The sequence below is a fragment of the Mastigoproctus giganteus genome, chromosome 14 (genome assembly GCF_048544385.1).
Source record: "Mastigoproctus giganteus isolate SK-2022 chromosome 14, ASM4854438v1, whole genome shotgun sequence".
Lineage (NCBI taxonomy): Eukaryota > Metazoa > Arthropoda > Arachnida > Uropygi > Thelyphonidae > Mastigoproctus > Mastigoproctus giganteus.
Genome location: NC_143588.1, coordinates 85504967 through 85518106, shown reverse-complemented (window position 1 = coordinate 85518106; position 13140 = coordinate 85504967). Strand labels below are relative to the sequence as shown.

Here is a 13140-nt window from a genome sequence, read left to right as displayed (position 1 = left end):
ACCACAAACCACTGCAGTTTGTAACTGTCATTTCATGGCACCAATTTCAACAAGCTCAGTCCCATTTTAGCCCCCTGGATCTGGTCTACAGACTCAGATGGCTCATCTGAATGTGAGGAATGCTGTACCATCCCACTGTCAGGAAAGGGACAGTGGAGGTGGTGTGGGATAATGATCAATGGCCTGAACTTCTGCTTCATGTTTTTGATAGGGTACTACAACTGAGCAGAGGTATAGAGAAATCCTCAAACCCTGCAAATTTTTAGGGGTGTGGTTGACCCAAATTTTCCTTTCATGAATGACATCACTGCACAGAGCTCTAGGTTTGCAGATGATACCAAGTTGGCAGGATTGTTAATGACAGCAATAGGATATAGAAAATTTGGGCTGAGAAGTGGCAACTGAAGTTTAACATTGACAAATGCAAGTACTACATATGGGTAGCAGCAATCCCAGAGAAATGTACCAACTGGGTGGACTCAGTAGTGGAGAATGAGACCTGGGGGTAATTGTACAGTCAGATATGAAATTTTCTGAGCAATGCAGAGACTGCCAGAGCAGGTCATGGGGTTTTGTGTGTATAAGGCCTTGAATGGGTTGAATGCTGAATTCTGAGATTCTTCTGCTTGCTCAGATTATGAACCAGGGGACAAATTCAAACTGAGAAAAGACAGTTATAGATGTGCAGAAACTTGCCTTTAGCCAGTGGGTGGTTAATTGCTGAAAACAAACTTCTATCTGCAGTGGAAGTTGATTTGAAGAGGAACTGGGCATTTTTTAGGGGCATTTTTTAGAGGGAATGGGTGTGTTAAATTAGTTTTTTTTTTGCTGATGCTACAAACTCATGCCTGCATCACATGCCTCCATTACTACTACATCCTAAAGCAAGGCCTACAAACATGTACTCAATGTCTATAGGCCAGTTATGTTTAAAGGCCCTCTGGGCTTTAAAATATAGTTCAAGTAGGTGGTCTGGAGAGCACATTGCAGCTACCATTATTTTTCCTTATAAGTAAACATAATTACTATTTACCCAGTGATCACTAAATTATGACTACTCCATCCATAATGGACTATGCCAAATAGCTTTTGCTAGAACAACAATTTTCATCTTATCATACAAGATAAAGTAGCTGTTATGGGACATAGTTAAGAGATGGTGTTTCAAAAGGGCATGACTGGAAGCTTATGCGTTTGTCTTTCATATTACAAACAGCATGTCTTGCTTGCTTGTGGCCCACTGATTAAATGTATAAAGAATGGTATGGATGTTCATGATGAGCAAAAGGGTGCAGCACACTGAGCTCAATAGCAGGTTAATGTGTAACAGCTGACATCACAACATGGAATGCAAGAACAATATCTCAACTGATGCTCACTCAGACTTGATATTCCAAGAGATTCCTCTTCACTGCTGATTGTTGTTAAGAGTGAATGGTGTGGTATCAACAACACTGGATGACTAGAAAGAAATGGCCAATGTCCAAATACCTGGTGCAGCATGCTGATGAATACCTTTTTGTGTGGTGCAAGCAATAAGTCCATGAATCTATTGCCCAACATTTAGGCAGGTGTTGGTGGTTGCTTATTGTGGAGCATGTTTTGCTGGTGTATGGACTAAAGTTCACTGAGGTTACTAGCAGCTGTTAATAGACCATGTGCACCTTGCCATGTTCCATTTTTCCCTCATAGAATTGGGATCTTCCAAAACAATCAGGTGCTATGTCACTGGTCCTGTTCGAGGAACAGTAAAGATACCACTCATCTTGATTGGCCTCCAAACTTTCTCAATCCAATTGAATAACTGGAATGTTTTGGAACAGGAAGTGAGGTGTATGGGCACAGAACATCATCCATTCTGATAGTGGTGAAAGCCTTGCAGGCAGCATCACTGCAGATCCCTACTGACATCTAGTGAGCCAATGCCTAGCCAAATAATGGCTGTTGTCCATATAAGCAGTGGCTGAACATGGTTTACATTAGCCATATAATCCAAGAAGCAACTGCCTCTTACTGCAAGAAAAACATTTCCCTTTTTGCATAATTTGTGGCTTTTTATACTGCAGCTATTTGGCATAGTCCATTATGGATGGAGTGGTAACTGAATAAACAGGCAGCCAGGAAATCCAATGGTTTCCTGTCAATGATTTATTGAACTAGCCTATGGAGATTGGAAGCAATCTTGCTGTACAAGGAAACTAAGACCTTATGAAAAAGCTTTTTGAGAGGATCTAAAGTTGAACAACTTTCATGGTTAATGTGGGCTAGAGCTTGGTAACAATTCATTTGGGGGAGACCTGATTGAGGTTTAATGCTCTAAGAAGGCAAAAATTCAGTTAATTCTAGAACTATGAGCCAAATATTCAAATTACAGAAAGGGGTTTAGGCTAGAATAGAAAATTCTTTGATTAATGGAATAAGGTGCCTCCAGAGGTAGTTGCTGACAATTTGAACAAATAAAGGTCTACTGGATAATTATGTTAGGAAAGTGTATAATTTCTCTTCTTACCTACCTTTTTATAATTTTTCTTCCTCCCATGGCTTCCTTGTACTGTATGACTTATACTATACTATCCAACTGACTTGAATTTTCCCAAGTTCTTGGCCTCAACCCACCCACAGAGGTAACTTATTCCAGCAATTAACTCACTGGCTAAATTAACTTACTACCATCCAGTCTGCAAGTGTAGATCAAGGAGCTGAAACTTTCAGAAAAGAACTTGTTAAAATTATTATTGAAGAGTGGTATTGAGGGATTTTGGAAATGAATGCCTAAAAGAAGAAGAAAAACATGCCTGGTAGCAAAGGATTGGTTGACTTTATTGTTGGGTGGTAATGCTGTGGGGATTTAAAATTAATACCCCTTTTAGTTTATTTGGAAGAGGACCAAAGTTCAACCCAAAATTGACACATTTTTCTTGATTTTAAGTTTAATTCTGATATGTAAGTAGTTACCACATAATTATATACAAATGTAATGCAGAATATTTTATATGAATAAATATTTGAATACAAAATATTTTGACTGACATTTGTGTATATTTTCACTACTGTTTATTATTGATTAGGAAATATCCTATGGCACTGACTGCAACTCAAATACATATGTTACCCTTATGGTAATGCAGTACTTGCTTAGTGTGGATTCACTTAGTGCTCTGTTTTTCCAGAACGAGTTATAAGCATTAAGTGGGGGTCACCTGTACTTGCTGATTATGTGGTAATTAGAAGTGCCACAATTGCAAAATAAAATATTTGATGGATGACTTTCCACTCCCTCTTTAGCATGGCATTTCATGTGTTAAGGATGGAGTTAGATTGGTGATGAATCAGGCTGGGTGTGTTAACAATTTCCCATGGTTTTGTTATACAATCCCATTATCTAATCTAGAAGGAATTGCAATGATTTTTAATGAATGCTGTACAAATACTTGCATATATAGCTGCCAAAGCTAAGCTCTTTTTCAGTTTACACTATATTTAGTACTACACTGGTACAAAGCAGATCATACACAAGAATTTTGGTGGCATGAAATTTTGAAGTGCACAAGAAACATTTTGAAAAGGCTATGGGTGATCAAGGAGCCACTTCACTTTTGTTGTGATAAATAACATCGAAATGATTGCTATGTGGTAGTTGGAAGTTTGTCTTAAAAAGCCCATTAACCACCATAATGAATGCTGCTTTTGTATGGTGAATTTTTCAACAAATAAGGCTAAATCTCAAAGAAATTTGTAGCAATTTTGTTAGTAGAAATAGAGGTAATTATCCCAGTGTATAAATCAATAGTCAAGCATTTTGAAGCCTCATGATAAGACTTACCCTTGAGTAACAGGTCTCACACATACAAAGATAGAATTCAGAAACAGCTCAACTCCTGTTCCTAGCAGTTCATGGTGCTTCATATTGGACCATGCATTCACTGAATCTGGCAGTTCATAGTGCTGTTTCAGTTCTTGAGCATTGGATGTCATTGTGTTATGGGTCTACAGACACTGTACATGAGAAAGATTGTTTATAGTATACCACAGTATAGTGGATATTGTTGTGCAACAGCAAGTAAAACTAATTGTAGTTCCTTGAACTACAATAATGACTATCCAAGAAGCTGCTTGGACCTCATTTGGATTCTATGATCTGAAAAAATACTTAAAAAAATTTTTTTGTTTTTTATTTGTATAATTTTATAAATACACTGAGGTTGGAAGGGAATGTCTAATACAATATATATAAAAAAAAGTTGAATCTCACTGATATTTCATTTCTTCTTGCAAAACCTTGGTATGGTGAGTAGCAAACAGGGAGAATGATTCTACCACTGTCAATGAAAATCTTGTAAAGGTTTCTAGAATGAACATATGTTGGCAGACTACTGCTGTATTGCAACTAGACTAAAGGAAATTATCCACATCTTTTTTTTTTACGATAGTGCACTACACTAACTACATGTGTATGGATTTAAACTGTAAGAGTGATAAAAATGTAATTGTAACGAGTCTTGTTTTGCAAGGAAATTGCCTTAATTTATACTATTATCAGCAGTTGTATTATTAAAATGTGTAATTTTAATAATATAACTACTGCTAATGTCTTACCCATTGCAAATCCTATTTACAAAATAATATGCAAATAAACTGTCATTGAAGCATTGGCATATTCAACTGGTTTTTTATGGCGCAAAAACAATTATGGTTAAAATGTGCCTGGCGTATTCAACAGGCAGATGTTTTACTCCTTTAAAAAATCTATGCATACACGGCTTCATCTTGATTGTTCCTGTTATGTTGTATGTTAAAAGAACTTTGATCTTCTTTCCTGCAGAATTTTTAATAATCATGTAATGGTCTGTGGTAGCCCTGTAATATAACCCTGTTTAAAAAGTCTTCATTATAAGTGCTTAATATAGTTTGCCAAGAGGTTTTCAACCAGTTGTCAGCAACAGAACCATCAGAATCTTGTTTTTTTTTTTTGTAAACAATATGCCTCTCCTTCCATCTTGTCTGCCATCCATCCCTTGCCTTAAACTCTTTGTGTAGTTTTTCAGCAAAATCACTAGCTTTTTGAAGAATGCTATGATTGATTGGTGCATTAAATGAGCTGGGCTGTTTGAACCAAATGAACAGAGCATCTACTGTTTCGCATTTCCCTTCACGCTTCCTTTTTCTGGTTTTACTAATTACATTAGTAATAATTTTGTTGTGTTAGTTCCAAATTGTGCATGGCATGTGCTTGTTATTGATTGTTGCCTATCTATTTACTGCTGCTTCCCTTTGAGATATATGGCTTAAGTTTAATTTGTCATGCTTCTATAATACATAATTTTTCTTTCGCACTCATTCACTTTCTGTTCACTTGACTTTTTTTGGGTGGTAAAATTTAAAACAGTAAAAAAGATAAGCACCAATCAATAACAAAGCACATGGTGCACACAATTTGGAACTAACAATGACACACAAGTGAGATACAGAGTAAAAAGCTTACAAAATTTAGATACAGGAATGAAGAGGATATTCTGAAAATTTGTTTTTTATATGATTGAAGATTTCAGTGGTGGGAGGAAACACATTTTGCCACAATAACAAACAGAATTCCAGATATTGGTATATCACAAATGCAAATAAGATCAAGTTTACTATTTGTTTAAAAAAGATTGTATAAACAAAAAGGTCCAAAAATTGTTTTATGGTTGTAACCTCTAGAAATGTACTTTAGAAAAATATCACAGGTGTTCAAAAATGATTCATATCATGATAAGTATTCATAATATGAATTATACTTATTTGATCTGTAAACCACAAATCTTAACTTTTGCTTTCCTATGCCAATCACAGTTGTCATTTACTGGAAATATTCCTTGAATTAATCTGCCTTGCAATTAAAAGTGTAATGTCCCTCTCCTGTCATCTGGCTTTTCTATGCACATACTGTACTCATCATATTCAAATTCTGCATCAGAATGACATCCTGTTGGCTTTTGATGATACAAATTAATCTAATTTATTGACAAACTCTAAAGTTGTGGTACAAAATAACATTATGCATCCATTTGTTTGTAATTTTTTTTTTATCAAAATGATTCTTTCCCCAGTGAGTACATTTTCTAGTCAGCATATGTGATACAGACTAGGAAAAATTTTCTAGTGGTGGAACTTCTTTAGGTTGGTGAAAATCAGCCAGCATGACCACAGATTACAAGCTTTTTGCCCTATCTAAAAAATACCAACTATGTATATAAAATCTTATATATAGAGAGAGAGAAAGAGGCACCTCCATAGCCAGGTGGGCTGGAGCAATAGTGCACAGCACATGCTTCTTGATTAGACTGGGGTTTGAGCCTGTACCCCCAAAATATGGAGGATGCGGCAGGTCAGGGAATGAGCACTGCATATTCCCAGCCTGGATAAAGGGTGAGGGTTGGCATCAGGAAGGGCATCCAGCCGTAAAAATTGCATGCAAAAACAATAAAAACGCTGACCCCATAGAAGCAAAGGTCTCAAGTGTTAGAAGTAGAAAAATTAAAATGAAAAGCAGCTTACTGGAGATAGTGTTAGTGAGGCCCTAATACGTGAGAAGGCTTTACTTTTGCACAATTTAGTAGCGAAAACACCGAATTAGTTCGGACAAAAAAGCAGAAGATGCCTATGTGGAGGAATTTGCAAACTTTATCAACTCTGACGGCTACGTACTGCATCAAGTTTTTAACTGCGATGAAACAACTTTTTTGGAAAAAAAATGCCAAGGACCTACATAACCCAAGAGGAAAAGTCACTGCCTGGCCACAAACCAATGAAGGACGGGCTTACAGTTTTATTGTGGGGATTGTAAGATTAAGCCTCTTTTAGTTTACCACTCTGAAAATCTGCACGCGTTTAAACGCGCTAAAGGGTAAACTTCTGGTATTGTGGAGAGCGAATAGAAAGGCTTGGGTAACAAGATTACTTTTTATGGAGTGGTTGACTGAAGTTTCTATGCAACTGTCAAGAAATACCTTGAGGAAAATAATCTGCCCCTTAAGTGTCTGCTGCTTATGGACAATGCTCCTGCCCATCCTCCAAGTATAGAAGAAGATCTTGATGTTGAACACAACTTCATAAAAGTCAGATATCTGCCTCCTAACACCACTCCTCTCATCCAGCCCATGGACCAGCAAGTAATTTCCAACTTGAAGTTATATACAAAGGCTCTTTTTTCCAGGTGACCAACGACACGGATTTGACCCTGTGTGATTTTTGGAAGGATCACTTCCATATTCTCCACTGCATAAACCTCATTGACAAGGCATGGAACAATATCTCTAACTGCACATTTCAATCTGCCTGGAGGAGACTTTGGCCAGGTTGTGTGCCTGATAAAAGACTTTGAGGAGACAAATGTAACTCTAGTAAACGAGACTGTGACCATTGGCTTGGAGGCCAACGAGGAGGAGGATGTGGTTATGTTATTTGGTTTTTTGGAGCATCAGCAACTAAGGCCATATTGCTCCAGGAACATGTGGTGGTCATTTCCTGACCTTCCGTATTTGGTGGTGACGGGCTCGAACCCCGGTCTAATCAAGAAGCAAGAGCTACGCACTGCTGCTGCTCCTTCCCACCTGGCTATGGAGGCGCCTAGAAGGATGTGGTGGAGGACCAAAGACAAGAACTCAACACAGAAGAACTTGTTGAGTTGCAAGTGAACAGATGCAAGTTATGCAGGAGGAGCACTCAGGAGAGGAGGAGGAAGAGGTGGTACATGTTTCAAGTGCTGAAATCAAAGAAATTTGTAGCAAGTGAAGTGCACGTTTTCATTGAGAAGCACCACCCTAACAAAACTGTGACCAGCAGAGCAGTGGACATTTTAAATGACAATGTGATGTCCCATTTTCGTAAAATTATCCAACAAAGAAAAAAGACAAATGTCTAGATCATTTATCTTGTGAAAACACCAGCAATTGAACCACTTCCCAGGATACAAACAAGAGAAAAAACACCAGAAATGCCCGACGTTATTATGGAATGGGACTCTCCTTCGAAGGAATAGTCTTCCTCTTCCACCACCATCTACCTGTGCCAGCAACTATCAACCACAAAGGTAATGTTATACTGTATTATATTTTATATTATAGCCACACATAAATCCATAAAAAAAGTAAAAAAACAATGTTTCTGGGGCGGGCGAATGGATTAATTGGATTTGCATTAATTTCAATGGGAAAAATTGTTTTGGTTTGCGAACAGAGTCAAAGAACGAATTAAGTTCGTGACCCGAGGTACCACTGTATTAAAAAATAATCATAACTGTTCTATATGCTTTTAAATTTTGTATTTTTACTTTGTGCAACTCACATTACAAAAAGCACCACATTGAAGGTGAAATTTCATAGTTTTTAATTTTATTTCATAGTATGAATAAAATATGTGCATTGAGTTATTTTTTGGTTATTTGGGTTTTCTTTTTTTTTTAGGAGCATTAGCAACTAAGGCCATATTGCTCCGAGATATGCGGTGGTCATTCCCTGACCTTTCCGCATCCTCCGAATTTGGTGGTGACGGGCTCGAACCCTGGTCTAATCAAGAAGCGTGTGCTACACACTGCTGCTCCTTCCCACCTGGCTACAGAGGCGCCTTCATGTGCATTGAGTAATTTATACACACCACTAAAACATCTGTTAAAAATATAAAAATAAATTTGACAGGAACCAAGCTTTATTTTAATTAAACACATCAAAAACTATACAATCTAACTAATGCAGTGTTTCCACTGCTTTTTTATTTTTTCTTTATCAAAGCTCACACAGTTGTTTTCAATGTGAACATCAGTTTTTTTCATTTAAATCCATTTTACACGGAAAAATTACTTTAAAATTCTTAAACTCCATTTGAATAAAAAATATACATAATATTCAATATTAATATTACCTTAATTGAAGGAATTAGTTAGAAATAACTGTCATATGGAGGGGGGGGAGAGGTGTTAATTCCTTACTGGTAGAGAGTTCTGGTGAAACAGGTCCAGTTGATGAAGTGGGCTTGAAGAAATCATCAAGCTTCAGTTGCCTTACACCTTGGTGCTGCTACAGTAATAAGTTGCCTTATTACTGTAGATCGAAATTCTCTAATGTTCACAATAAGGAAGAACATCAGGGGGTCTGATGATGATTCAACATAATGTCGTCCACATGTCATAACAAACAATTTAGGATGAGGTGCAATTGATTCTTCATCTTTGTCATCATCCTCTTGTTCTCCAAGAAGAAGATTTTCTGCAATCTCTCCCTCAGAAAAAAATTTGATAGCCCGGATCACCATTTTCGAGCCACTGGTCCACATAATTCTCAGTTGCATTTTTGTTGGCAGCCCTCAGAAGAGGGTCCTGAAAATTAGACTCCTCAAAGTCCATTTCAGGTTCTACGTCGTACAACAACTTCTTCCAAGCATTGACCAAAGTAATCTTCATATCTTTCCATGTAGCTGCTAAGTTGAAGATAGATCTTATGTTGTATGCATGTAAATTTTGCAGTGGCCTGGTGACTCTTGAATCTTCTTCTGTTTCAAAAAACTATCACCTCTTACATGCAACAATTACACCCTGATCCATCAGCTGTATCAGTGAAGTAGTGTTAGGAGGCAGAAAAACACATTTAATTCTCCCATCCCTACTAACTAACCTCTCAGCATTAGGGTGAGCAAGCACATTATCTAGCAGTAAAACAGCCTTTATTTCATTAGAAGGAATTTTCAGCACTTCTGTCTGATAGCGTCACACACCAGGCAGATGTGTGATGCTATCAGATATAAATAGGTTCTAAATTTTTTCTGTTAAATCGAGGGCCTATTGTGTATGTGTATATATATATATAAGTATACTCTAAACAGGTTTGGTATAAGAACTAAACATCAGCAAAAAGTTGAGCTGAGTTATCACTGCCCATATTTATGTTTCTCGTTTCATGGAATCACCTAAACCTTTTTTTCTTTCATTCTGTCTTCTCTAAAGCAATGGTGGTTATAAAGAAATATTCAGTTTGATTAAATATCATTTGTATCTCTGATGGACTAGGACAGTTCACAACAGCATCGTCTTTTATCACATTACAAAACGCACATTTTTTATGGAAATTTAAGGATCAAGAGATGCACTTTACAGATGAACTCAACTCATTTTATAACAAAAATGACAGATTACTGTCTGAACTCCCAAATACATGTGTGCAAGTACACAAACTGCAAAGTTAATGAGGTAGCACTATGTTAAAAACTTGAGATTAAAAAAAAAAATGCAATGCTTAAAGTATAAATTTCCCTTTTAAAAATTAAAATCCTTTCCTTTACCCTTGAAAACAGTCCTCTAGATTTGTCCAATAATCATATTTTATGGTTGCCATCTGCTAATGGTTCAGCAGTGCAGAAGATGACTAGTTCAATTTCTTGTCAAAGTAGTAAAAATTCATTTATAAATTAATTTTTGTCACTAAAATAGATTTCAGGTTTTTTTTTTTTTCCTTTCAGATCATTGACGCTGAAAAGAAATTTAAAAAAAAACTGAAAAACACTACTGTTACGAGCTTGTTTCTCAACTGGATACAAAATTGCCTTATTAACTTTAATTGTTAGTAAAGACAACCAATTCTTTAATAAACTTAAGTTTATTACCAATAGCAAATACTAATTACTAATAAATTTAAGTTTATTATTATTAGTATTATGCCATAGACATGAAAGGTTGGAAAAGATAACCATCACTGAATGAATCATTAAACCATAGAAGTACTTTATTATAGGTACTTTTTAACACATTAATACAAGTAAATTTGTTCATTAAAAATGTTTAAAATAAAATATCTAGCCTAGGACACTATGGTAGTCAATAGCTTCACAAGAGACAGCAAATTGGAATCTTTTACAAATGTCATTCAGTTTGCATTTTTTTAATCATGACTTTCATAAGAAAAATTTTGTTACATTTATTTGTTAAAAACGTCTAAAATTTGGAAGATGACTAGTTGAATTTCTTGGAAAGGGTTGGTTTTAATGTTATTTGTTTTGATTATACGTGTATTTATATATATATATATATAATAAAATATATGTTATGTATTTTTATAAATTTTTTTATAAAAATTTATTTGCAAATTTTTGTCAGCAAAAATATTTCAGATTTTTTTTTTTTTTTTTTCATATCTTTCATCCCACAAAGAAATGCATTAACATAATTAAAATTAACAGACACTTTGTTGGTTGGGGCTTTTATGTAAAGAATGAATGATCAGAAGTGTTTTTTTTTTAATTACCATAGCATAACCACTATCTTTGATTTTCAAAAGGCTGGAGATTGGACTTTAGTAAGTAGAAGGAAACAAACACAGTTGAAAAATAGATTTTTCAGAAAAAGAAAGAGGTTTTTTGTTAAAGTCCACACTGCACTAGAAATTAAATTTCACAGACAACATATATTTTATATTAAAATATACATATAGGATTGTTAAACAGTACAGTATGCTTTAAAACATGCTTGCCTAGGATTTTTCTCTCTATAGATTCTCTTTGGCTATTCTATTAAGATAGATCTTATGTTGTATTGCAGATTTTGCCCTCTTCAGAATGTTGAGTCAAAATGTTTTGACTCAACATTTTGCCCTCTTCAGAATGTTTTGTCCATAACAATGGCCCTGCTGTCCAGACTTGGCCATCAGGAACAGCTCCAAAGCTTCACCAGAAAGAGAAGATTTGAACTCAGTTTTAGTTTTTCTTATCTGGCTAAATATTCTCTCACATTCAGCACTGTTATACAGAATTGTTGAAATGCCAAGCATGACTTGGAATAATTTTTTATATTTCAAGCTTCCTCGTGCACTTGTCTGTTCTATTTCTTCTGTATTTCTTTCATAATATCATCTTGTAGGTTCTCACACTGCAACTGACAGACCTAATGCTGCAAAACATCTATTTCTTAACAAAGAAATAGATGTTTTTTTTGTGCTACCTCAGGCATTTATAGGAGTATCATTTATATGAACATTTTTCAATGGCAACTTGTGCACTCATTGTACAGAATATTCTACTCTTGTTTTAGATTCTCTTACAACCTATGCAGTAGAAATGCCTATGACTAAGTCAGAATCATTCTGTTTTAGTTGGCTATGGTAATCAACTTTCAAAATGGAAGTGGAAGGGCTGAAAACTGTTAATAACATAAATTTGCACAAAACATTCTTCAACATATCTAGGAGTAGTGACTTCGATACATCAATGTGAAATACATTAGATTGAGGAGCTATGTCTGTACTCTGAACAGTGGCGTAACAGAAAGACCCCCCCCCCCACCAAGCAAACTATTTTAATCAAACCAGAGAGAGAAATATGAACAGACTGCATGAATGGAAATAACATGCTAACAGCAATCAGTTTGCTTGGCCTGTTTAAGATTGCTTTCACCAAAAATTTGTGATTCAGATGTTCCTTTTCTTGAGGAGTTCACTAATTTGTCGTCTTTTTTTTTTTGGATCATGAATGAGATTTGAGATTGTTGCACTTTTCAATTTGGTAACTTGGAAAAGTGCCATACAGCTTTTTTAACCTTTGCTTTAAACAGACTTGTCAGAGGCTGCCACCGTTCTACCAGTCTAGTTACACATTTAACCAATACAGCCACAACATGTACATGCATGCTTCAAAAATCTTTTTAATTTCAGTGACTTGCATCAGTTGCAAGTGTAAATCTATCTTTCCTTTTATCACTTCTTTCCAGATAGTAGTAATCTATCAAATATCTGTCTACTTTCACAGGAAGGGTGCGGCTCCCTTTCCAGCACAAATGAATAAGGTGACAAGGACAGCTATTAGCACCAAGTGCTTAATCTCTTATTTTAATAGCCTTAATCCAGTTTTTAGGGTTTTTTTTTTTTTTTTTTTTTCGATTTTGGTAGTTGTTGGCGCATCGGCTTCTGTGGCCATATTGCACCTCCCAAGGTTTTTGCAGTACTTTGATCCAAGCCCGAGGCGGGAATCGAACCCGCGACCTTTGGGTTGCCGGGCAGGTACTTTACCCACTCGGCTAGCCCGGTCGGCTAACCAGTTTTTAGGAGTATCATAACAGGTGTCAGATAGTTTTTAAATGAATTCCACTGGCTTTCAGGTTGTTCAGAAGATAACTAATGTTGT

General features: G+C 35.9%; 1 protein-coding gene across 1 annotated transcript in view; it reads right to left on the bottom strand.

Annotated features, from left to right (window-relative positions):
* Positions 1–6098: 6098 nt before the first annotated feature.
* Positions 6099–13140, bottom strand: part of LOC150075313 (mitochondrial inner membrane protein Mpv17-like) — a 92711-nt gene continuing 85669 nt past the window's right edge. Inside the window, exon 7 of the mRNA XM_090388852.1 lies at positions 6099–6210. Within this exon, the coding sequence (XP_090244978.1) occupies positions 6207–6210 (4 nt within the window). The 3' untranslated portion in view covers positions 6099–6206. The remainder of the gene's footprint in view (positions 6211–13140) is intronic.